This window comes from Geotrypetes seraphini, chromosome 5 (assembly GCF_902459505.1).
Source record: "Geotrypetes seraphini chromosome 5, aGeoSer1.1, whole genome shotgun sequence".
NCBI classification, from domain to species: domain Eukaryota; kingdom Metazoa; phylum Chordata; class Amphibia; order Gymnophiona; family Dermophiidae; genus Geotrypetes; species Geotrypetes seraphini.
The window spans coordinates 143,753,087-143,780,691 of record NC_047088.1 but is presented as its reverse complement, the minus strand read 5'-3'; the positions used below and the strand labels follow the sequence as shown (position 1 = coordinate 143,780,691).

The 27,605-nt window shown below is 42.5% G+C and overlaps 1 protein-coding gene across 8 annotated transcripts in view; it reads right to left on the bottom strand.

Moving 5' to 3' along the window:
* The window catches only part of INO80D (INO80 complex subunit D), a 121,072-nt gene that overhangs the window by 31,638 nt on the left and 61,829 nt on the right, over nucleotides 1–27,605 (bottom strand). For all 8 annotated transcript variants that reach the window (XM_033945601.1, XM_033945606.1, XM_033945602.1 and 5 more), the window contains 2 exons: nucleotides 24,676–24,900; nucleotides 12,122–12,231 (listed from right to left, as the gene is read on the bottom strand). In XM_033945601.1, coding sequence (XP_033801492.1) covers nucleotides 12,122–12,231; nucleotides 24,676–24,900 — 335 coding nt within the window. The remainder of the gene's footprint in view (nucleotides 1–12,121; nucleotides 12,232–24,675; nucleotides 24,901–27,605) is intronic.

Genomic DNA, 27,605 nt, shown 5'->3' with positions numbered 1-27,605 from the left:
CACTTACAGAGAAGGCAAAGCTGCTTACCGTATATACTCGCATATAAACAGATTTTTGAGCCAAAACATGGCACAAAAATGGGGTTCTCTGTTTATATTCGGGTCAGCGCAGACTCGCCCCCCTCCCATACCTGTTTGCAGGCCTGCTGTGATACATGGTGGTCCAGCTGTGGCCGGAACAGGAGTGATCCTTCCCGCCTCCTGCCCCACCCGATTCTAATTATTGTTATCTCCCTCTTACCTCCCTCGCGTACCTTTAGTTATCCTGGTGGTCCAGCAGTGAATCACAGCAGGAGCAACCTTCCTTTGTTCCTGCCCGTGCAGAGCTGCTAGTGGCTCTGCCTGTGCCCTTTAGTATCCCTGATGGTCCAACAGTGAATCATAGCAGAAACGACCTTCCTTCGCTCCTGTCCTTTATCCCTGGTGGTCCAGCAGAAAATCACAGCAGGATCTTCCTTCACTTCTGCCCATGCAGAGCTGCTAGCTAATTTGTGGTAACCTGGTATGACAGACACAGGTCGCAAAGGAGGCTGCTGTGGCCGCTTTGATTCCTAAGGCCAAAGCCTCAAACTGTCTTGAAAACCATATCTATTCTGTGATTCTGCATATCCTTTAACATCATGCCTCCCTCGCTTGGGAGAAAGTGCGCTTTGTAGCCTGCGCTACTACAGAATCCACCTTGGGATGAGCGAACATCTGGTGACACTCTGATATCAAAGGATACTGCCGAGCCATAGTCCTGGCAATTCTAAGGAACTCTTCAGGAGCGTCCCAATGCTCCGTGACCAGTACATTAATATCAGGATGCCAGGGAAATGTAGAAGACTTAGCTCTCACTCCACTCATAACAGAGGAGGAAGCAGAAAAGACCTGCCGGGAGTCAAAGTTTAACTCCTGAAGCGAATCAGTAATCAAATTCAACAGAGCCGAGGGTTTAAATAGATAGAGAACTGTGGGATCATCCCTTGAATCAAGGGCCACCATGGAGTCAAACACACCTAACTGCAACCCTACATCCCCTGACAGGGAGGGCACATCCTGAGACATTGGTGGAACAGTAACAGACCCATCCCTGTCTGAATCTCCCTCGGAAAGGTCCCTTAGAGCCTGGCTAGCTGCAGCCAGCGAGGTAGACGCAACTTGGGAGCCCCTGCCCCCTCATGCGCTATCAGAAGCGCTGCCAGACTTCCCCTTGGAAGGTCATCTGTCCTCAAAGGCTTTCCAGAGAAAATGCCTTACTACACAGTGCTAAGTCTCCTGTAGAGAACTCCAGCTTATGTCTCGAGTTCCTCGGCCTACGTGCCCCTACGGTTAGGACTGCTATTCTGAGACCCTGAAAGGAATATAACCCCAACCAACAGGCTTCATGACCGTTCTTCGGCCCTTGAGATCAAAGGAGAGGGTAAGCCGGTTGCTCCCGCCCCCCCCCATCCTCTTCACATGCTGTGTGGCAGGTGTCACAAGGGTGCTATTTGGGCACCCAACCAGTGCAAACTTAGCATGAATTGGGGTCATAAGGGCCTGAGGACTCGTAAGTTTTGAGGTAAAATGAGGCGGTTTGGGGCTTCTGAAGAACTTTGAAAAAAAAAAAAAATCAGGAAATCCAAGATGGCATCAACAGCAGCATTATGGTGCCAAAAAAGTATACAAAATGCTAAATTAAAATTTAACCCACCCTAAACTGGTAATTTTAGAATTTTAGAAGTGGGGGAGCATCAGGGAACAGGCAGAAACCTTCTAAAACATTTGTAGAACCCCACCCACCCCTGATTTTTCTCATAGGCTGTTAACAGCCTTACTCACTGTGACCTGTGCTGGTAATGCGTTGCAGTCTGCCTCAGCTCCAAAGGAGAAGAAATCACTGCCTCAAACATAATGTCCTTCCAGCGCTGAATCTTCAGGCTGCCAATCTGATTGAGCCTTTAACCCCTGCGGACCCACAGATGCACAAAAAAAGTGGGGGAGGCAAAATGCAGCTGGTTCCCTGTGAGATCCCGCTGAGCCCCTATGGATGCCTAATAGCCTGCATTTAAACCCCTGCAATGCTGTAGGTGAGCAATGCTACCAAGAGACTGCCCTGAGCTCAAAAGACTTCCACAGGCAGACTAACAGGTACGAGAAGGGATTAGCCTGTCAGCTGCAGTCCTCAGTCTGCTTCTCCTCCATACAGGCAGAGCTAAACCCTCGACTAGGGAAGCTCTTAGCACCGAAAGATGAAAAAATATACGAAAATATTGAATAAAAATAAAGAAATAAGCATAGCGGATCAAAAACACTTTTTCCAGCTCAAGTGCAGAAGGAAAAAACTGTAGAGGGCAGCAGAGCCTTCTGTGAAGTAGGAGGGATTAAAAAATCAGAGTGAATTTCTTCTGCACAGCTCTTGAGTAATGAGATATAATCCGTCTGTCCAGAATGACATGTCTATTGCCCTAGAATACCTGTTCTCCAAGAAAAATAAGATATCAATCCTCCCAATTTGAGTAATATCATCCAAGGTGCAGAAACGTTTAAAGATCTAAAAGCTCTCTGCAGCCATGAATCATGCATACATGGGACTTACCATATAACAGCTAACTAATCTAAAGGCACAAATTGCACTGAGATGAACCCTAATAGTGTTAGTTTTTTAAACATAATTGTAATAGGTATTGAAAATTTTCACCCAATTTTTGAGTGAGAAAAAAAAAAAAAGATCCTAGGACCCTTTTTCTATCAGAGATGGCAAGCCTTTTCCATTTAAAATCATAAGACTTCCTAAAGGAATTTCTCCTAAAAGCCAGAAGGATTTGAGAAACATTCTTGGGCAGATTTAAGTAACTGAAAGTTACCCATTCAACATCTAAGCTGTAGGATCTGAAGCTGGGATGTAAGAGTTCATTATTTTGCATGACTGGGGTTGCAAAGACCATAAAAGGATCAGTTCCCTGATGTAAACTCTTAGGAGCAGGAACCCATATGTCTCAGCCTGTAAGGATCTGTGAACACCTTAGCTCCCTGTTCTCTTCTCTTCTGAGTTTCAGCAGTCTTTATTACTAGAGAAAGAAGAGATCTTTCTCCAATACAGGAAGAATGCAGAACATAGAAACATGACCTATAGAAAGGTATTTGAGGTTAGTTTGTGGTATCCCTACACTCAAACAGAATTGTTTAGAAGAGATGCAAATACATCTACTAGTGGAATATCTTGCTTTCTGCACCTCTGTTTAGGGACTATTTGTGTGGTTGAGGGATATTACATTACATTAGTGATTTTTATTCCGTCATTACCTTGTGGTTCAAGGTGGATTACAGAAGAGGTTATCTGGACATGTCCAGAGGTGTTAGAGTAGAGCGGGTTGCTTCAGAGGATTGAAATGTTTCATGCGGTGTTAGTTAGTCTTCATGGATTTCTTGAATAGCAGGGTTTTTATTTCTTTTCTGAAAGTTTTGTAGTCTGGGGTCACCATCAGTAGATTGGAGAGTTGATGGTCTAGTTTTGCTGCCTGTGTGGCTAGTAGGCTGTCGTACAGTTTTTTCCATTTGATGTCTCTGATTGGAGGGTATGTGAATGGAGTCTGGGTTCTCCTGTGTCTGGTTGTAGTAGTTTGGAATAGGCGATTGTTCAAGTAGGCTTGGCTGACTCAGTTTCTAAGATATTGTCCTTTCCAGCTAGCTTCATGACTGAGGATCATCCAATGTGAGATGGCCCTGTTCTATATGCTGAGTATTTCCCAACAAAGAAAGTATGATCCTGTTGCTACTTGCTTGGTATAATATAGTTATCCAATTATCATCTTAGATCTAGGAAATTAATCTGATAAAGGTTTTCCTAATCAGACCCGAGACCCTGGCTCTCCAGCCCAATTTTGTTCCAATGAATTTGTTCCAATGCAGCAATCCTTGCTAGGTGGGGATTAAGCATGCCCTAGAGCTTCCTGATCATCTTTTCATCAAAAAACTGCCATGATGATGATGGTTGTGGTATAAGACAGTAGTGTGTGCATTCAAGGTGCATTCCCTGTCAGTCAATCTGATTTACTTTCAGTGTTTGGCTTTATATAATGGCATTTTGTAGTTGCAACAGCTAGAGAATCTGAGTACAGACATAAACCCGAATATTTCTTGCTCTTTGATTGCTAGTAGTTTGCTCTTTCAAAAGTAGATCTTTTCTTCTATGACTAAGGCACAAATCCTTGGGAGGTGGCAGCCATTTCTTCCTGTTGTATAGAATGATCCAGCTGCCGTAACTGCAAAATTCAGTTCCTTGGCTCATTCAAAAGTGAAAAAGGGATGAGATTTTATATACTGCCTTTCTATGGTTGCAGTCAAATCCGTTTACTTATTATATACAGGTTAGGTGACTTGGCCTAGAGTCACAAGGAACTGCAGTGGGGACTGAACCTGGTTCTCAGACCACACTACTCCACTGGTGGGAAGAAGGCCAGCAAATACAACCCCTTCTAGAAGATGTGGAAGGAAACTCTGACATTCAATGGTGACATATCCCTTAGCTGGTCATGAGAACATGCTTATAATACTGCTCCAAAGGAAGCTACAGTTCTTTTTTTGTTAGCTAACTGATATAGGGACACTTGGGTTACTGGTGGGGAGGTGTGGATGATTACTGGAATGCATATTCTGCAGCTGAAAATTAATCCTGATGTTTCTGATTTAATGCTTGCACCCTTTCTTAACAGAATAGGCTGGGAACAAAGCTCTCTTAAATTTAAGAGGGTCAATATTCAGTCAACAACAACAGGCAGCTAAAATAGACCCCAATATCCAGTGCCAGACCATACCTAGGTAATGGCACTAAATATCTGGGTTTTTGGTGGCATCCTGAAGTAAAGCACAGTTACTTACCGTAACAGGTGTTATCCAGGGACAGCAGGTAGATATTCTTGACTGATGGGTGACGGCACTGACGGAGCCCCGGTACAGACAATTTTAGAGTGATTGCACTCTAAGAACTTGGAAAGTTCTAGCAGGCCGCACCGCGCACGTGCGAGTGCCCTCCCGCCCGACGGAGGCACGCGGTCCCCAGTTAGGATAAGCCAGCTAAGAAGCCAACCCGGGGAGGTGGGTGGGACGCAAGAATATCTGCCTGCTGTCCCTGGATAACACCTGTTACGGTAAGTAACTGTGCTTTATCCCAGGACAAGCAGGCAGCATATTCTTGACTGATGGGTGACCTCCAAACTAACAAAAAGAGGGATGGAGGGAAGGTTGGCCATTAGGTAAATAAATTTTGTAAAACAGATTGGCCGAAGTGTCCATCCCGTCTGGAGAAAGCATCCAGACAATAATGAGATGTGAAAGTATGAACTGAGGACCAAGTAGCAGCCTTGCAGATTTCCTCAATAGGAGTGGAACGGAGGAAAGCTACAGATGCTGCCATAGCTCGAACTCTATGGGCCGTGACAGAACCTTCCAGTGTCAGTCCGGACTGAGCATAACAGAATGAAATGCACGCTGCAAGCCAATTTGACAACGTACGTTTAGAAACGGGGCGTCCCAATTTATTCGGATCAAAGGACAAAAAGAGTTGTGGAGTTGATCTGTGGGGCTTAGTACGCTCTAGATAGTAAGCTAAAGCCCGTTTACAGCCCGTTTACCTCATTCTCATCCTGTTCTCCAGGATGAGAATGAGGTTTCGGGAAGAATACAGGCAGGACAATCGATTGGTTGAGATGAAATTCAGAGACAACCTTAGGGAGAAACTTTGGATGTGTACGCAGAACCACCTTGTCATGATGGAAGACTGTAAAAGGTGGATCAGCAACCAGTGCATGCAGCTCACTGACCCGCCTGGCAGAGGTAAGAGCAATAAGGAAGACCACTTTCTAAGTGAGAAACTTGAAAGGAGCTGTAGCCAAAGGTTCAAACGGAGGCTTCATTAAGGCGGAAAGAACCACATTGAGATCCCAGACTACAGGAGGGGCTTTAAGAGGTGGTTTCACATTGAAAAGACCCCGCATGAATCTGGAAACCAAAGGATGAGCTGAGAGAACTTTTCCATGAACTGGCTCATGAAAAGCAGCAATAGCACTGAGGTGGACTCTGATGGAAGTAGACTTGAGACCAGAAAGAAGATAATCTAATAAGGTCTCCACTGCAAGCGAAGTGGGATCATGATGATGAAGAAGACACCAAGAAGAAAACCGTGTCCACTTCTGATGGTAGCATTGAAGAGTGGCCGGTTTCCTGGAAGCATCCAGAATAGAACGAACGGGCTGAGACAGAAGAGAATCAGTTGAAATCAGCACGAGAGATACCAAGCTGTCAGGTGCAGAGACTGGAGGTTGGGATGCAGAAGGGTCTCCTGATGCTGTGTAAGCAGAGAAGGAAATAGTGGAAGAAGAATGGGCTCCCTGGAACTGAGTTGAAGTAGAAGGGAGAACCAATGCTGTCTGGGCCACCGTGGAGCGATGAGAATCATGGTGGCTTGTTCCCTCTTGAGCTTGAACAAGGTTCGTAACATGAGAGGTAGAGGAGGGAAAGCATACAGGAACAGATTGGACCAATCCAGGAGAAATGCATCCGCTGCCAGACGGTGAGGAGAATAAAGTCTGGAGCAGAAGAGGGGCAGCTGATGATTGTGAGGAGCTGCAAAGAGGTCTATCTGAGGAGTGCCCCATTGAACGAAAATGGACTGGAGAGTCAAAGGATCGAGAGTCCATTCGTGGGGCTGGAGAATTCTGCTGAGATTGTCCGCTAAGGAATTCTGCTCTCCCTGAATGTAGATAGCCTTTAGGAATAATTGGTGATCTGTCGCCCAAGACCAAATCTTCTGGGCCTCCTGACACAAGAGGCGAGAGCCTGTTCCACCCTGTTTGTTGATGTAGTACATTGCAACTTGATTGTCTGTGCACAGTAGTAGAACTTGAGGAAAGAGAAGATGTTGGAAAGCCTTGAGGGCATAAAACATCGCTCTGAGTTCTAGGAAATTGATGTGATGCTTCTTTTCCTGGGCTGTCCAAAGGCCCTGAGTTTGAAACTCGTTCAAATGAGCCCCCCAGGCATAAGGGGAGGCGTCGGTGGTGATGACTAGTTGATGAGGAGGGAGATGGAATAGAAGACCTCTGGAGAGATTTGAGGATATCAACCACCATTGTAGAGATTGACGAAGAGATGATGTCACAAAGATGTGACGTGAGCAAGGATCCGTCGCTTGGGACCACTGGGTAGCTAGGGTCCATTGAGGAGTGCGCAGGTGAAGACGTGCGAAGGGGGTGACATGAACTGTTGAGGCCATGTGACCCAAGAGTATCATCATTTGCTTGGCAGAGATGGAGCGTTGTGGAAGCACCTGCTGACATAGAGATTGAAGAGTCTGAAGACAGTTGGACGGCAGGAACGCTCTCATGAGGACTGTGTCCAGGACCGCTCCAATGAATTGAAGTCTCTGAGTGGGGATGAGATGAGATTTGGGTAGATTGATCTCGAACCCCAGAAGTTGTAGAAAAAGGATAATAATAATAATAATTTTATTTCTTATATACCGCTATACCTTAAGTTCGAAGCGGTTTACAAAGAAGGTCGTACAGTGTTTACAGCAGGAGACATATGTTTACAACAAGATACATATGTTTGGAACAGGAAATAAGCTAGGAATTGGAACCAGGAATTTGAATCTGGTTCCAAGCTATGTGGAAGAGTGTGCATAATAAGTCGGAATTACAATGAATAATGTACAGGGAATTACAATGTGGAAGGGATAATGGGGGAAGTTTACAGTGAGGAGAGGATATTGCAAAGAGAGCAGGAACAAGATACAGGAACAGGAGATGATTACAATGTGATACAGGTTAATACAAATTGAACAGGATATTACAAAGTGAACAGGAACAGGAGAAGTTTAAAATATGATACAGGTTAATACAAAGTGAGCAGGTACCGGGGAGGTTTACCATAGGATAAAGTAAATTACAGAGTGGACCGGTACAGGATGTTTACAGTAAGATACAGGATATTACAATTTGAACAGGATACAAGAGTTAAACGCTGAATTACTGGAGAAATAAACAATGTGAGTAAGAGAGGAACCCAGCCATAAGCGTTGGAGAGGGAAGGAAGGGTGGGGTGGGCATTTGGAGGGGATATAGCTGGATGAGGGGGAGAAACTTAGGTGGTGTTGAAGAGACGGGTCTTCAGAGACTTTCTGAAGTCAGTGTATGATGTGGCCTCGAGTACTGGTTTTACTAGCCATGTGTTCAGTTTGGATGGTCTGGTTGGTGGCAAGGAGCACTGCCTGAGAGGAAGTGGCTTTGATTAACCAGTCGTCCAGGTAAGGGAAGACCTGAAGATGATGAGAGCGTAGAAAAGCAGCCACCACAATCAGACATTTGGTGAATACTCTGGGAGAGGAGGCAAGGCCGAAGGGTAACACCTTGTACTGGTAATGACAGTGATTGATCATGAAGCGGAGAAACTGTCTGGAGGCCAGATTGACCGGGATGTGAGTGTATGCCTCTTTGAGATCGAGGGAGCATAGCCAGTCGCCTTGATTGAGAAGAGGGTAAAGAGTGGCCAGGGAAAGCATCCTGAATTTTTCTTTGACCAAGCATTTGTTGAGATTGCGAAGATCTAAAATGGGTCTGAGATCTCCTGTTTTTTTGGGAACCAGAAAGTAACGGGAGTAGAATCCCTGCCCCTTCTGATCTAGAGGAACTTCCTCTATGGCGTTCAGAAGAAGGAGGGATTGAACCTCCTGAAGAAGGAGGGAAGACTGAGGAGTGTTCAAAACAGACTTTTTTGGCAGACTTTGGGCAGGAAGAGTCTGAAAGTTGAGAGAGTAGCCATGGCGGATGATGTTGAGGACCCACTGATCCGAGGTGATGATCTCCCAACGGCTGATGAATAGAGAAAGACGTCCTCCTATGGGTTGAGGAAGATGGGCGGATGGTAGAACACTGGCTATGCCCTGGAGAACGAAGTCAAAAGGGTTGTGTAGACTTCTGTTGTGGAGGAGGTTTCACCTGTTGCTGCTGTTGTGTCCTAGGTGGTTGCCGTTGTTGCTGGCGCTGAAGCCTAGGCTGTTGAGGAGCTGGTGGTAAAGGTCGAGCCACATAACGGCGTTGATAGGCCGATTGCTGCCGAAAAGGCCGGACAGGTGGAGTCTTCTTCTTGGTTTTTAGAAGAGTGTCCCAGCGAGTCTCATGTGCGTACAACTTTTGGGTGGTGGAGTCCATAGAGTCACCAAAAAGTTCATCTCCGAGACACGGGGCATTAGCTAAGCGATCCTGATGGTTAACATCCAGCTCTGATACTCTGAGCCATGCCAGATGACGCATGGCAACAGACATGGCCGTGGCTCTGGAGGTTAATTCAAATGTATCGTAGATAGAACGGACCATGAACTTCCGAAGCTGGAGAAGAGAGGAAGAACATTGGTGAAAAGCAGATCTTTTGCGGTCAGGTAGATATTTTTCAAAAGAAGCCATATTTTGAATGAGATGCTTCAAATAAAAAGAGAAATGAAAAGCATAATTACCGGACCGGTTAGCTAACATAGCATTACCAAATTTGTCCATGGCCTTCCCTTCCCAGGAGGGACTGAGGCATACACACTAGCTCCCGCAGACTTTTTTAGAGTAGACTCCACCAATAGAGATTCGTGCGGGAGCTGAGGTTTATCGAAACCAGGTATGGGGATGACCTTGTATAAGGAGTCCAATTTACGAGGAGCTCCTGGAATAGTCAAAGGAGTCTCAAGATTTTTATAAAAATTCTCCCTCAAAATATCATGGAGGGGTAACTTAAGAAATTCCCTTGGAGGCTGGTCAAAGTCCAGTGCATCAAGGAACGCTTTGGATTTCTTGGACTCAGCCTCCAAGGGAATAGAAAGAGACTCACACATTTCTTTCAAGAAAGAGGTGAAAGAGGCAGAGTCTGGTTTAGAAGATGGATCTTGAACTATAGGATCCTCATCACCAGAAGAACATTCACCTTCAGAGAGAAGAGGCTCTTTGGAGTCACCCCACAGATCAGGATCACTGATTTGGAAACTTCGATCCCGAGACTCCGGTGTCGAAGGTTCCAGGTGCCGGGATTTACGTAGTGACTTACCCGACCTCAAGGAAGCGGTACCAGGAGAGGTTAAAGATTGTACCGGTGCCGAAGTTTGGACAGCCTGATGTGAAGCTCTAGGTTCCGGCGCCAGAACAGGCATGGATACCGAGGAAGCTGAATGGACCGGTATCGATAGAGTGGAAGCGGACAATATAGGCTGCCCCACTGTCGGTACTGGTGGCTCAGACCGGACCGGGACTGGAAGGTTCGGTGCCAATAGAGCAGGAAGGAGTTGCTGCAACTGCTCTTTAAGTTGCACCTGAAGGATGGCCGCAATTTGCTCGTCCAGCGAAGGCACCGGTACCACTTTCTTTTTCTGCGGTACCTGTGGTGCCGCTCGACGCCCAGAGGATGAGGAGCCCGAGGATGAGGCAGTCACCTCTATAGGGGCGGAGCGTTTGTGCAGGCACCTCGTGGTCGGCAGGACTGGACTCGCTGCCACAGCGACCGGAGGGCGCTCCAGCGGGGAAGGCTTCTTAGCCGGCTTACCTAACTGGTGTTGCGTGGCGTCGAAGAAGTGGGTGCCGATTGCGAAGGAGCCGACGCCGGAGTCGATGCCACAGAATCAGCCATGTCGGCACCGAAAAGTAATTTTTGTTGAATGAGTCTATTCTTCAACATTCTTTTCTTTAAAGTTGCACAACGGGTGCAGGTGGAAGCCCTATGATCCGGACCCAGGCACTGCAAACACCAGTTGTGCGGGTCGGTCAAAGAAATGGGCCATTCACACCGCTGGCAATTCTTAAACCCTGGCTGAGGGGGCATGAAAGTGAAGACGGCCTCTGCCAAATCGAAAGCCGAGGCCTCGATGATGGCAACAGGCCCCGCCGGGGCGAACCCGAGAAAAAAGAAGATTTTTTTTTTTTTTATGAAAGAAAAACTGAATAAAAGGCAAACAAAAGAAGGAAGAAACTCTTCCTCACAGAATTTTCGCGAGCGGGAAGGCGAAAAAAGTACTTTTCAACGGCCGTTGAAAAGAACGCGTCTTCTTAGCTCCGCGGAAACTAAGAAACTGGGGACCGCGCGCCTCCATCGGGCGGGAGGGCACACGCGCGTGCGCGGTGCGACCTGCTAGAACTTTCCAAGTTCTTAGAGTGCAATCACTCTAAAATTGTCCGTACCGGGGCTCCGTCAGTGCCGTCACTCATCAGTCAAGAATATGCTGCCTGCTTGTCCTGGGATAAATGACAGGTATGGCCAGTATTCAGTGCCATACCTGCATAGCTAATCGAGCAAAATTAGGACTGCTGTATAATCAATTCGATTTGCCTGATTAGCTATGCAGGCTCTGGCACTGAATATTGCTGACACCCCTGTGACTCTCTGCTTCAGCTAGACTCTATTACGGCCTCAAATGGAGAGTGCCATGGCAATCAGAAAGGATATAGAGCAACACTGCCTGAGTATCTGCTGCTAAATATCCCATCTCGACCTGCTTAGCAATTTAAGCAGGTAGAAGAGGCTTAAATTGTTTTGAATATTGGGCTAATGCTTGTTCTCAGCTTTGAATATGGGACTGGCAACAAAATAGCACTTCTCTGAAGATGAGAATCTGCAATTTAGTAATATCATCCTAAAGAGTACCACTTATCCCCAAGCAGATCTGGGAAATTGCACCAGATTTAAAGGGCCCAAGGTTCAACCACAAATGCATCTCAAATGATTCAAGAGAATGTCATTTTCCTCTTGTATCAGTTGGTGTAGCCAGAAATTTTTAAAAGGGGGTACATCTCCCCATTCCCCTTCCTACCCCCTGTACCTTACAATCACCTCCAGTCTTCGCCTGGGCAGCAGCAGTGGCATTCAATGGCTGCCAGCTGCTTACACCAGAACTTTCTCTCTGAACCATCCTGCCCTTCACAAAACAGGAAGTTGCATCAGAAGCTATTGCTGTCTGAGCAAAGACTGGAGATGACTGTAAAGCATGGGGGGAGGAATTGCAGAGCTTTGTGGGGCTGGGAAAGGAAGTGAGAGATGAGGGCAGGAGGAAGAAGAAATAGCTTTGCATTCAGGCTGCAGTGGAAAAAGCCAAGTAGTGTACTATTCTCCTCAGGGTGAATGAAGAGGATACGTTGAAAGCAGTGCCTGGTTAGTGGAAGGGCCTTGTTCACACATGGATCATCCTTCACTGCTCCACTGCACAATGCAGATTCCATTTCTCTCAACTCAGGCTGATGCATCCTGAAAATCAAGCAGAGCAATTTACATTTTTAAGTGGGTTTAATGAAATAATTCACATTTACATAGACTATATTCCTATTACCACCCATTTATTACACACTTTTATTTTATGAGCCCAAGGTGGATGAAAATGCTGACTATACTATGCACTTGGATGTGATAAGCTGAATCCTAGATAGAGCTATCCTTCCTTGAGGCATAAACAGTAGAAATATTTAGCATCATAAAAGTGGTCATTTTAGAAGTTTATGGGGGCATTTATGTATATAAACACCCTGAACATGTAAATAGAAAATTCAGAAATGCTGTATTTACATGTCTAGAACCACAGTATATATACTTCAGAAGAGGACATGTAGGTGTGATCCGGCCAAGACAGATATAGTCATGTGAAAAAATTAGGACACCCCATGAAATATTCAGTTCTTTCTTACAAAATGTTCACATACTGATGTCAAATCTTTTTATTTATCTCTGGAAAAGAAAGTGATGTAATTGCAGGCAAACAACAAAAATTGTCCTTGATTTATTCATGAAACAAAAGATCCAAAAAAATGTGTATTCTTACTGAGGAATAAATTAGGACACCCCCATATATCCTCTCACTTAAAGTGGCTCAATCACAAACAGGTGCATCATATCAGGTGCACATGATTAGAACATCATTACTCAGCATTTTGAAGGAGGTTTGCCCTACTTACACCTCAGACATTTAGTTTGGTGTGCTCATGACTGCTGCAGTGACAGTGAACACCAGGGTGCGATCAAAAGAGCTGTCTGAGACCTTCAGAAAGAAGATTGTAGCAGCTTATAAGTCTGGTAAGGGATTTAAAAAGATCTTGAAAGAATTTGACATTAGCCATTCCATGGTCAGGAAAATAGTGTAAAAATAGATGACTTTCCAAACTGCCAACATGCCCAGGTCTGGCCGTCCAAGCAAGTTGACCCCCAGAGCAGACCGCAAGATGCTAAAAGAAGTCTACAAAAACCCTAAAATATCATCACAGGACCTACAGCAGGCTCTTGCTACTGTTGATGTGAAAGTCAGTGGCATACCAAGGGCGAGGCATGGGGGCAGACCACCCCGGGTGCATGCCCTAGGGGGGTGCACAAACCTTCTGGGACCTGCACTTCAGCACAGCTGGCAGTCCACCCCGCGGCCAAGAAAAAGGCTAAGAAGCCGGCGGGAGCGGCAAAGAGCCCTTTAAGGAATGCCCTCCCGATCTGACTCTATCCCGCTCCCTTCGTGATGCCACTGGACAGTGTTTTCAGCCATTGGTCGACCTTGCTTGGGCTCTGTGACCCCAGGAGCCAGAACGATGATCGCTTTGCCAAAAGGGCGGGACAGAGGTGTGTGTCAAATATGATGGGCTGGGGGGTGTCAAAAAATGATGGGCCTCAGGTGTCTCATACCCTAGGTACATCACTGGTGAAAGTGCATGCCTTTAAAATCAGAAAGAGATTGCACATGGAAGGTATGCAAGGAGGAAACCTTTGCTCTCTAAGAGAAACATCAAGCCAAGACTGAAGGTTGCCAGAGAGAACGCAGACACACACCAATACTTCTGGAATAATGTTCTATGGACAGAAAAGACTAAAATTGAATTATTTGGACACCAGAAAAGAAGACATGTTTGGCGTACACCAAATACAGCATTCCAGGAAAAGAACCTCATACCAACTGTGAAGCATGGAGTTGGAAGTGTCATGGTTTGGGGATGCTTTGATGAAGCAGGATTTGGTCAGGTCACCATCATAGAATCCACCATGAATTCTACCGTGTATCAGAGGGTGCTTGAGGAACATGTGAGACCATCTGTAAGAAAATTAAAGCTGAAGCGGAACTGGACCCTGCAACATGACAATGACCCAAAACATACTATAAATCCACCAATGACTGACTGAAAACTAAGAAATGGAGAGTCCCGGAGTGGCCGAGTCAAAGCCCTGATTTTAATCCCATTGAGATGCTGTGGGGTGATTTGAAGCAGGCTGTACATGCAAGAAACCCCTCAAACATCTCACAGCTGAAAGAATTCTGCATTGAGGAGTGGGCCAAACTTTCCTCAGACTGATGTCAGAGACTGGTAGATGGCTACAAGAAGCATCTCACTGCAGTTATTTTAGCCAAAGGGGGTAACCCTAGCTATTAGGGTGTAATTTATTCCTCAGTAAGAATACACATTTTTGTGGATATCTTTTGGTTCATGAGTAAATCAAGGAAACTTTTGTTGTTTACCTGCTATTACATCACTTTCTTTTCTAGAGATAAATAATAAAAAAAAAGATTTCACATCGATATCTGAACATTTCTTAACAAATATCTGAATATTTCATGGAGTGTCCTAATTTTTTCACACGACTGTATGTGTGTATCTCAATTTCTTCAACATCAATACATGCACTCTTTACAAAATCAAGAGATGAGTATTTATGTCTGCTCCAAGACTGATGTAGCTGTCAGCTAACTCCTCGTTTGAATCTCTGGGTTCCACCATATCGTGCTTACCACTCTAGTATTTTAAACCAGCTCACAAATTCCACCAAACATTTTTTCAATCAGCTCCTTAACTGGCTTTTCTTGGACATCCAATTTTATAAAATTTAACATTTATTAATTTCTTCAGTTTGATATATATCATTAGCATTTGCCTACAACATAGCTGTTTACTATTCAGAATTCCTTTCATTTTATAATCTTGCACACACATTTTCACACCTAGTTGGCAAAACTGCACATGCAGGTTATAAAATACAGGTATAGAAACAGAGAAAATGAAGGCAGATAAAGATTGCATGGCCTAGTCTGCCTAACCATGCCATCTACTATTCCTTCCTTTAGAGATCCAACATATTTGTCCCCAGCTTTCTTGAATTCAGATACACAGTTGGTTTCCATCACCCATACCAAGAGGCCGTTCCATGCATTCATCACCATTTCCATGGAAAAGTATTATCTGAGGTTACTTCTGAATCTATCCCTTTTACCTTCATCCTATGCCAACCTCATTCCGGGGTTTCCTTTCAAATGAAAAGACTGAAAAGCATTTATGCCACACAGGTAAGTAAATATCTCTATCATATTTCCCCCTCTCCTGCCTTTTCTTCAAAATATACACATTGAGACCTTTAAGTCTGTCTTCATATGATTTACGATGAAGACCACCGACCAGCCTTCCTCTGGACCAGCTCCATCCTGTTTTACATCTTTCTGAAGGTGCAATCTCCAGCACTGTACACAATATTCTAAATGAGGTTTCACCACTGTCTTATATGGGAGCATCATTACCTCCTTTTACTTACCAGCAATTCCTCTCCCTATGCATCCAAGCATCCTTCTAGCTTTCACTGTCACCTTTTCAACCTGTTTGATCACTTTAAGATCATCACATACTATCACACCCAAGTCCTACTCTTCTTTAATGCTCAATCTTGTAGCACAATACCTTTCCTGAAAGAGATCTACATTTACCACTACTCTCTATCACCTTCCATTTAATCAGTTCCAGACCCAGCCTACCACTTTGGGGCCCATATTGAAAACACTCAAGTTTATTTATTAGACGCCTGTCTAGTGCGCTCCCTTTATCCAATTCTCTGGTCACCCAGTCAAAGAAACTGATCTGATTTGTCTGACAACAGCCTCTAGTGAATCAATGTTGCCTCAATACTGTAGTCCATTGGATTCCAGCAACTTCACTATTTTCTGTTTTAAAAGAGTTTCCATTAATTTACTTACCACAAAAGTCAGATGTTCTAGCCTATAAGTTCCCTACCTCTTCCTTACTTCCACTTTTGTGGAGAGGGACTACATTTGCCCTTCTCCAGTCACTCTGACTCTAGCTAAGTGGAGCCGCCAAAACTTCCCTAAGTTCCTTCAGTACCCTCAGATATACACCATCTGGCTCCACTGCTTTGAGTTCATTCTCCTTTGTAAACTTGACCCTTAATTATCACTACTCATTCAATTATTCATGATTATTTATAATTATTTCTACTCTTTAATTTATGATGTTATTTAAAACCCTAAATGGAGACAGCCCAACCTACCTGAACAACCGCCTCATCCAAACCACCTCAATCATAGAAAAACACACACCCCATTCACACCCTCCCCCCCAATCAAAGAAGTAAAATGGGAAAAAACTATACGATGGCCTCCTAGCCACTCAAGCAGCAAAACTAGATAATCAGATCTCCAATCTACTGATATCTACCCCAGACTACAAGATATTCAGAAAAGAAATAAAAACTATACTCCTCAAGAAATTCCTGAAACAGACCTAACATCACACTTATCGTCCTACCTCCATCTTCCCGCCACACTAAAACTACCGGACTTCTCTTTACCTCTCTAGAAATGGCAAATAATCTTCCATTGTAACCCATCATCTATAATTCTTTTGTAATCCGCCTTGAACCGCAAGGTAATGACGGAATAGAAATCTCTAATGTAATGTAATGTAATGATGCATGTTTCCTTCTCGTGCACTACCTGTTTTCTACTTCATGATGGGTTTGAGTTTTGGTACACACTTTGTCCATTCTTCCTGACTCTTCATTTTGTTGTTATCATGTTTGGCTCAAATAAGACTGATTTTGTATTATTTCTCCATTCTCTTTCCTTGTGTATTACATTCCTATTTATGCTTCACCCCATTTTCTCGTTATGCAATGAGATTTCAATATTTCAGATGATATACTTCAGTAGCTTCTTTTTATATAGAGGTTTGATAGATTTTCCTGATATATGTTTTCATTTTTTACTGTGCCGGTTGGTCAGTTTAAACCAGTAACATATCCTTTTGGACATGTTTCCCCTTTTTTGCTATGTATGGACAGACTTGGGTTGTTACTTTTTCAGATATAGGTTCCTTTTAGATATCCTTTTACATATGAACTTTAATTTTTATACATTTATTGCTTCAGGTGTTTGGATGTTTTATACATGTATTTAATTTATTCATGTGTTTTAAATTATTTACATTTCAAATTGCGTCTTATCTGAATTAATTAGCTACTCCACGTATCTACTACCAAAGGACTTCCATGGTATGTATGTTGTCCCGTCTTTTCTCCTTCCTTCTTTTTCTACACCATTGTGTTTTTATTAATTAATTAATTTCATATCACAATAACTGTGTATATTTCACATAAAGGTCGCCATATATATTTATTGAGGATTTTCTCCCCCAGTTCACTCTACATTTTAATTGATTATAATTTTTTATCATTTTCATACGAGTCTCAGTTCTGTTCTTCATTTCTTTCACCACCTTCATTCTTGTCCATTACCATCACTATATTTGTCACATTCTCTCACTAGCTCATTTCATTTTTAACACTCCACTAGCCCCCTTATTCCTTTTTACTTCTGCACCATATCACTTTTATGCATGATGCCACTTGCATCTTTACATTCACCAGCACAGAAATTGTTCCACATTGTTTATATATCACTCCAATGTAACCCCATTATTTATAGGACCCCTAAGGAAGACTATCCTGTGGAAACATGGAAAGCTTTTTGCCTGTATACGAAAAGCTCCGAGATAGTCTATACGTATAGCAGCATACGTATAGACTCTATCCTGGAGCTTTTCGTATACAGGCAAAAAGCTTTTTTACGGTTTTAACTGATTCTTTCTTCATTTGAGACCCCCCGATGAAGGTGTGTTTTCCGAAACACGGACCGTGTTGGGTCCTTTGGCTTGTTTGCCTTTAGGTGATGTTTTTAACCGCATTTTATCCAATAAACTTTGCCTGCATCATTGTACACCCATCTGCAGTTTTCCTTGAGATTGTTTCCTACTCAGATGCACTGAATTCCCTACACACGCTGCGTTGTTATCTGGAGATAAATGGATGTCACGACTATGGCCAATTTTACAGCATCAGTAGTCAGATACACAGCCTGAATCGTGCAATCTGCGTGCAGAAAACAATGGCTGATTATTTCAGTAGAATGTTGGTTTAAAAAAGGTTTACAGTGTATTGCATTAGACGGAACAGTACTGATTCTAAAACTGAACCATGTAGAATTGTTTTACATGTTTTGTTTTGTTTTTTGCTGAATAAAAGTTTTATTGCATTTGACTACAGCGTACTGTGATTTTTCATGACTAAAAAGTGGTACTCCAATTAAGCATACACTCCGTTTAAGCGCATGTCGCGGTCCGGTCCAGAGGCCTTGCACTTAAGTGGAGTCGACTGTAGTATTGTTAGTGCCAACATGGATGAGCAGCATCGGATAATAGTCATTAGGCTTGATAAGTCTCAACAAGCTCTCTGTCACATCTTGAATTTTGGCACCAGGCAGACAACACATCTCCCAGGACATTATATCTGGATTGTAGATTGATGCCTCTGTACCCCTCAGAAGGGAATCACAACCCACCATTACCTTTCACCTCCTAGTGGTCATGGATCCAGCAACTTTGGGGATTTCAAGCTTTGGTTCTTCCTCTCCCTGAGTTGCTCTCATCTCCTCCACTTCTAGGGCTGCATACCGGGGTCATCAGTTTGTGGGCAGCTGGAATCACATCATCAATCTGCTGGATCCCATAATCTGAGCTCAGTTGTCCTCCCTCAGTATGGCCTCTTCTTCCCCACTACTGGAAATCTTTAATGTTTCATGAAGTATTTCATTGATACTATCTCTTGTTCTCGCTGATGCCTCTCAGTTTTGCCCCCTCCTCTCTCAGTTCCTTCATAGTTTCATAGTTTACTAAAATTTTGATTAAACGCTAAACTTAGAATTCAAAGTGTTGTACATTAAAATAAATGGGGAAATTAATATTAAAACAAACATGACTTAGTATTAATCTACTAACATAACATAGGATGGGGTATAAAACAAGGGGAAAGGGGGGAGAACTCCATTAATTAAAGAAAAGAGAACAAAAAAGGAAATATCATCAAGGAGGGGAAGTGGATAAGTTAAAAATAATAAAATATCCAAATGGTGAATTACTCATAAGCATCTTTAAAAAGAAAACATTTTAAATTACCCTTAAATTTATCTAAATTTTGTTCTGCCCTAATGTGTAATGGAAGGGAATTCCAAATAGTAGGAGCTGTGACAGAAAAAAATGAAAGCACGGCGTGTCCCAATAACTTTTAATGAGGGGACATTTCCTTCATGACATCTTGAACATGGAATCAGCCCCTCTCCTTGGGTAATATTTTCTGTCTGCATGGAGACAGAAGCTGTAACTTGAGCAACAGCTTTGGCAATACAATGTTTGCAAAAATGTATTCTGTAGGGCTACTTTAACTAGTAAATAATCTCAAACAGATAAACACAAAAGTGACAATACCCGTCTTACTAGTTTTTACTAATATTTGAGATTTCTATGTTTATTAGAGACTAAGTTGTGCAGGGAAGCTGTACAGGGTGGGCCAAAAGTAGGTATACAGTATTTATTCATTATTTCTTTTTATTTTACAGGTGTCCTGAACAACATTTGTATGAAGATTTTGTATCAGTTACATCATTATCGGCTCAATGCAGTAGCCAAATATTGTGTCTTCAAAGGGCCTGATGCTAGCATTCAAATCCTTGCAAGACATGGTGCATGGCTACGTGACGACCAAGCTTCCTCCGTACATACTGAACAGGTCCCTTTGCTCCCAGGATGAAATATGCCTCAAAACGCCTCCTAGCCATGCCCTTCAACTGCAAACTGCCAAACAATGTTCCTACTCCCACTTCATACTGAGCCACGGGAATTAACTGCCCCCCTCCCCCCCAGATTAGATCCCTTGAAAGACTCAACTTTAGGAAAGCAATAAAAACATACCTGTTCATTTAACTCCTCCACCCATGACTGATAGATTACAAAGAAATGTATATTGATACAAGATCCTCGATATGTGTCGCATTAGGATAAAAACTTGTATTGAAAAATCTTGAATGTAACTATGACTAATTTATCCTGTGAACTGGATAATGGTATTAGATCCCTAGTATATGTCGAATTAGGATAAAAACTTGTACCTGACAAAATTTGTACTGTAACTATGGCAAATTGTAACCTGTTAACTGTATATTGTGTATGTTAACCTGTAACCCGTCCTGAGCTCTTTGGGAAGGATGGGATAGAAAACAAAATAAACGTGTCCTGGGAGAATGGTTCTCTGATCGACAGGACTATACCTCAGAGGCTACTGAACTGGCATTATGGGCACCATTGAACTTATCATCCTTATTGCAAGTACCATTTGTTTTACTCACCGCACATGCTAAATCTAGTCTATTTCTTCGTTCGCTCCGAGCAACTTGGATAGAGCTATTGAAGTTAAGGCACGGTAACAATTGTTCCTCTGGAATACTACCCCTAGTTGGGAACTTGCAATTCCTACCCGGCTCCGAGAATGCTACCTTTCACAAACACACACAGGGGTGGGGGGCAATGTTATTGTCTCATGTTCTTCGGGAGGATGGTATGTTACAACCTTGGATATCTATCAGTCAAACTTATAATCTACAAGTGGGGGACTTCCTAGCTTATATACAACTACATTATGTGTGTTCTTTGAAATGAGAAGGATTGTCCTTCCCTACTAAATCGAATCTGCGGGAGCTTGTTGAGTCTTTTCAGGAAAATGGTTTTACAATATCGGGACTCCATAAAACTTTACAGACTTTAGTTACCCCAGCTAGCCAAGAATCATTATGTCGTAGATGAAGCCAAGAAGCAGGTGGCCCAGAATCTTCTCTGAAGTTACCTACATTGATAGGCTGTATACCAGGCATATCGGTGAGTGCAGACCTGAGAGAATGCCAATTTAGAGTGCTGCACAGGGTGTATTTTAACTGGGATTAGCTGCATAAATCAGGCTACACTGAGTCACCAGATTGCCAAAAATGCTCTCCAAAGACCCATTCATTCATACATGCTTTCTAGTCTTGCCCAAAAATGCAGGCTTTTTGGAAGAAAGTTGTGGATTATGTGGCTCGTATCTTACATAGTCCTATCCCTCTATCAGTGCCGGGATTGTTATTTGATAAATATAATGCCTTTCAATTCCCCCAAAGGGGTGCATGCCTGTTTATAAGGAAGATGGCAGTGTTGGGGGAAAAGGAGATATTATGAGTTTGGGTGGGTGAGACTCCTCCCTCTTTTTGGGCCTGGAGGAATCATCTCCATGCTCTATTGCTGCTAGAACAGAGGATAGCTCAGTTTACCCCAAAGCGAAATAAATTTTTTCTTCAAATTTGGATGCCATATAATACAATCTTTAAATCATAAAGCACATAGTGACATCTTAAACGTGATGTAGAAGTGGCATTTGTTTAAAAAAGGATCAAGAGGAGAACCGGGCAACTACAGACCTGTGAGTCTTACATCTGTCCCTGGAAAGATGGTTGAAGTACTGATTAAAGATAGCATAGTCCGGCACTTGGATACACACGACCTAATGAGAGCCAGTCAACATGGCTTCAGGAAAGGGAAATCATGTTTGACGAATCTACTTCAATTTTTTGAGACCATGAACAAACAAACTGATAAAGGAGAACCGGTGGACATAATATACTTGGACTTCCAGAAAGCGTTCGACAAGGTTCCACATGAAAGACTTCTCAGGAAACTACAAAGCCATGGAATAGAGGGGGGATATACAAAGATGGATAGGCAAATGGCTGGAGAACAGAAAGCAGAGAGTGGGCATAAATGGGAAGTTCTCAGACTGGGAGAAGGTGACTAGTGGTGTGCCCCAGGGCTTGGTACTTGGGCCCATCTTATTTAATATTTTCATCAATGACCTAGAAGAAGGAACATCCAGTGAGATCATCAAGGTTGCAGATGACACAAAGCTATGCCGGGCAATCAGATCGCAGAAAGATAGCGAGGAACTCCAGAGTGACTTGTGTCAGTTAGAGAAATGGGAGGAGAAATGGCAGATGAAGTTTAATGTGGAAAAGTGCAAGGTAATGCATTTAGGCAGAAAGAACAAGGAACATGAGTATAGAATGTCAGGTGCAACTCTGGGTAAGAGCGAACAAGAAAAGGACCTGGGTGTACTGATAGATAGGTCCCTGAAACCATCGGCACAATGTGCGGCAGCGGCAAAGAAACAAATAGAATGTTGGGCATGATAAAGAAGGGAATCACGAGTAGATTGGAGAAAGTTATAATGCCGCTTTATAGAGCGATGGTCAGACCACACTTGGAATACTGTGTCCAACATTGGTCTCCTAACCTAAAGAAGGATATAAAACTGCTGGAGAGGGTGCAGAGATGAGCAACGAAACTAGAAAAAGGTATGGAGAAACTGGAATACGAGGAACGACTTAAGAGACTGGGATTGTTCTCCCTTGAGAAAAAGAAACTGTGAGGGGATATGATCGAGATCTTCAAAATACTGAAAGGAATTGACAAAATAGAGCAGGAAGAAAAATTATTTACAATATCCAATGTGACACGGACAAGAGGACACGGATTAAAGCTGAGGGGGGACAAGTCCAGGAAAAATATAAGGAAGTTCTGCTTCACGCAACGAGTGGTGGACACCTGGAATGCTCTCCCAGAGGAGGTTATTGCAGAATCGACCATCCTAGGATTTAAAAGCAAACTAGACGCACATTTCAATTCGAGAGGCATAGAGGGATATGGGTGACTAAAATTACACCAGGTGTACACCTGACTGGGCCTCCGCGTGTTCAGATCGCCGGACTTGATGGACCAAAGGTCTGATCCGGAGATGGCAGTTCTTATGTTATCTATTGATCTGAATAACTGAGTCATCTTATTTCGGACTCTTCTGTCTTTTTCTTTTCTATCTTTACTACTTGCTGTATTAGGGATTCTATGAGGTTGGTGGAGCGTAGTGAAAACTTGCATGTGCCTATCGCTGGCTATAGCGATGGGCACACGCACAGAAAAAACACAAAAATAAAAAATACAAACAATAGTGGGAGAGATGTTCAATCTCTCCCATTGCCACACAACACTACCTCTGCAGTTGGAGAGATGCCCACTCTCTCCCGCTGCCAAGTAAACCTCCCTAGCAGCTTGAGAGATGCCCACTCTCTCCTGTTGTAGAGGGGGAGGGTTTGCTTGGCAGCGGGAGAGAGTGGGCATCTCTCCTGATGCGGGGAGGGTTGCTTGGCAGCGGGAGAGAATGTGTCACTTCACAAAACGGCTTTTCTAGCAGTCTTTGACACTGCCATGCCGGGATTTTAAACAGTGCTGTCGCTGTACCAGCAACCCAGGCCCAGTCGCTGATTTTTGTCTCCAAAAGCAGACGCCGCTCTTGGAGAATGGTTCAGCAATTTTAAAGAATCCACCGCAGTGCTCATTTTAATGTTGAAGAGCCCATTTGCATGTCAGTGTCGGAGACTGCTAGAAACCTCGCTAAAAACAGAGATAAGCTGTTTTGATAATCCGCCGCTAAAATGCATGCAAACTAAACCGTTGGAAAAGAGTTTAGCAATGGTTTTAAACTTTTGAGAATCTGGGCCTAAGTTTTTCTTCCCCTTAGCAGGTCCTTAGCAATTCTTCAAAAATAGTGCCAGTTTTGCCTTAATTGCCCAGCTAGGTGCAATCAGCAGTTACTAGAGTTAATTACTACTAATTGGCCCTAATGTTCAGTTACCTGTTTAGTCAGCAAAAGCACCTGCAGAAAACAAAAGTAAGAGCCTCTGCTGGTACATTCTCCTTAGGTGATTTTCCTTTAATGTGTGTGTGTACTTTCTCCTTCTCTTTCTGCCACTAGTTCAGTACATGAGGTAGGGAGGAAGTTGAACAGCTATCAAACAGCCTTTGCGCTCCACAAGCCAGCTCATCCCCTAGTCTCTGTGGCAATTCTGTGGAACTGGTAAAATTCCATAGGAAGGGAAGGATTTTATTTTTTTATCCTTTTTCCAATCACAGAAGACCTGAGGTTCTGCTTATGTCTTTCTTCTGTTCACAAATCTCTTCAATGAATTAAAGTCAAGCAGCTGCACAAGTCTCATGGCCCATATGAATTGCCATACTGGGACAGACATGAAGGTCCATTAAGCCCAGCATCCTGTTTCCAACAGTGGCCAACCCAGGTCCCAAGTAGTAAAACAGATTTTATGCTGCTTATCTTAAGAATAAAGCAGTGGATTTCCCCAAGCCCAAACCTTTTTTAAACCCTGCTAAGCTGATTTCACCACATTCTCTGGCAACAAATTCCAGAGTTTAATTATACATTGTGTGAAGAGATATTTTCTCTGGTTTGTTTTAAATCTACTACTAAGTAGCTTTATTACAAGCCCCCTAGTCCTAGTAGTTTTGGAAAGAGTAAACAAATAGACACATCCACCCCACCTTGACCTTAAACATCTTCTTTGCCTCCCTTTTGCTTTTCTTTGTTCTTCTGTACAAGTTTGCAATAGTGAGCAAGTGTTAAAGCAGCAACACTACTGTTTCAAAACATCTAGCTCTACAGCTTGGAGTTGTTGTTTCTTACCTGGCCTGGGTGCAGGCAGCTCTTCGAAGTTCTTGTATCAGCTGTCCGGTGCATTCCGGTTCTCTGCTGGCTGCCTGCAGCAAGGCTTTTCGTAACGTGTGCCGGCACTTCTTCTGCCGAGACTCTGCCCGCTCCTGGCGGCACAGGTACTTGTATTTCTGTTGAAAGTAAGTGCAAAGTTGCGATACCCTGGAGCTCCTGCTATCTGCAGCTTCATCCTCTAACCTGAAAAGGGAGGAAGGGGGATAAAAAGAACATAACATTTGTATGAATTAAGAGACTCTATCCTCTACTGATACGATTTAGGATTTAAAAGAATCCAGATGCAAATGTAGGATACCATCACAATTCTATGCTAAATTCTGCAAATTAATGTGTTCTGTTCATATCTTCTTACTGATTATATAAGAATCAAGTGTGTACAATTGATTTAAAGATTGCATCCCATCAATTCAATAGAGGGCTTCTGAAGATGTGCCCAAATAGCCCCTAGATCAGAAGCAATCAACAGCTGTGTTTAGAGATCGCCTGTCACACTTAAAAACACTCCCAAACCTTTAGTGCCTGAAACAGTATTCCCAAAATATGATTCAAGGATGAAAAACATTGGATCAATTGCCAACAACTCTGCCTTCAAAGAAAGATGGCACAAATCAATATTGGAATGTGTGAACTGTCAATAATCAACTCACAAGATGGAAAAGCAAACACATGCACCAATCTTCCAGCAAGATATTATAATAGAACTGGGACTGTCCACAAACAACCTGCTCAATTAAATGTGCAAGTATAAGGACACTTCAGACCTGATTTTATAACAGGATGCCTAGGTGAGAAGTCCACAGGCATAAAGGCAAGAGACACCTGTGTTTCTTTATAAATTAGGCTCACAGAACCAGACCCACTGCTGTGCAAAATGAAGACACATACATTTACACCTGCTCAAACGTCAATGCTTATTTTGTAAAATATGCAAGCACACACAGGTATTTACGTCAATTGCACTTTGCCCCACTCCACCTATATATGGCACACACATATGTATGCACCACCTTGTCCATCTGTGTACTTACCCACATGTATAGTACGGCAGTTTTACAAAAGACCTTTTCTATATGCAAACAGGCTTTGCACATGGGGGAAAAAACTTTTATAAAATTATCCTATTAAAATGGTCAGCAGTTATGATGGCAAAATGAACAGAAATAATCCACTTAAGAGATTACTTTCCAGCAGTACTCAAAAAACCCAAAGTGTACATGTGTAGAAGAACTTTCAAAGCAGACAGATGTAGAAGAACACTAAAAAAAAGTGAAGAACCAGTATGGCAAAACAACGTTTAGTTTAAATGCTATTTGGGGGGGGCGTGGCTTGGACACGCATGAGGAAGGTCGGCTAACAGAAGAGCTCCGTATAAAAAGTCCGTGAAAGAACAAAAAGTCGCAAAAAATTTGAAGATTTAAGAATTATCTTATGATAAATAAAGAAAAAAACGCAATGGCGTCAGGAAAACAAAACAAAAATGATTTTGCAGTCTCGGGTAGCAGCAAAAGAGCGAAGCCAAAACAAGAGACGGGATTAAAAACGGGAGATCTGGAAGTAATGAAAGAACTGAAAGAAATCAAAGAAATGCTTTCAATTCTCACTAAAAAAGTTACCGAATTAACTGATGATGTTTCAACATTAAATAAAAAAATGGATCTAATAGAGTTAAAATCTAATAACTTAGAAGAAAGAATGATAACAGTGGAAGAGGAAATAATTAACAACAAAATTGAAAAAAAAAAAATTGAAACACTTACTAAAGAGCTGGAGGATTACTCGAATCGTGAGAGAAGGAGCAATGTTCGTCTGATAGGTCTGCCGGAAGGAGCAGAAAAAGGAAATCCGGTGGCCTTTATCGAAAACTTATTACCAAAACTACTTCCTCTAAAAACTAAATATCCCATAGAGGTAGAAAGAGCACATAGAGTGCCGACAAAAAGATCAGAAAAGTATCAAGGTCCGAGGCCACTGATCTTCAAGATGTTGCGACACCAACAGGTTATAGAAATATTTCAACTCGCAAAACAAAATAAGGGCTTAAAATATCAAGATGCCTATATCCATTTTGTCCCGGATTTCGCAAAAAACACTGCGATAAAAAGAAAGAAGCTTTTGGATTTGAGACCACAACTACGAGAGATGGGAGCAAAGTTTGGTCTAGTATACCCAGCAAATATGAAAGTAACCATTGCAAATAAAACTTTAACCTTTGATAATGCAGAAGAGCTACAAAAATTTATACAAAACCAGGAAATGCCAATGTCACCTTAGTTTTTTTTTTTATTTTTTCTTTATTATAAATTGAATATATTAATTGTTAATTTTTGGATTATTATATGGTATAAACAAATAATAATAATTGTTTTTTCTATAATAACGATTTAGAACGTTTTTAACTCTGTTCAAAAATTCACTTCAACGATCTTTCTGTTAGAACTATAGAGAGGCTACACATTCTATATTGGAATGATTAAGATAAATTAACACCTAAGATTAAAGGATCTCAGAAAATAAGTAATATAGTAATATAAACTAGAAAGAATATAAGAGTTAATAGATAAGAAATAAAAAATTAAATATGAGAATGATATATAATCTCTTTATTTAGCTTCAGAAAATTGATAAATACAATACAAATTGTTATTAATACTGAAAGGAAATGTAAAAAAAAAAAAAGGTTCTGAAGATTAATATACGATTTGTTCTATGGACCAGAGCTTCCTTCCTTTGGAATTGAATGCAAGAATGAATGGAGATATGTATATATGAATATCTACTTCTTAGAAGCTAATGGCAGGAAGAATAAAAATATTAAAAACTTTTATGCTCATTGAAATTACAAATCCCAGACGTCTCTGCGAAAGGAACTACATGTAAAGAAGATT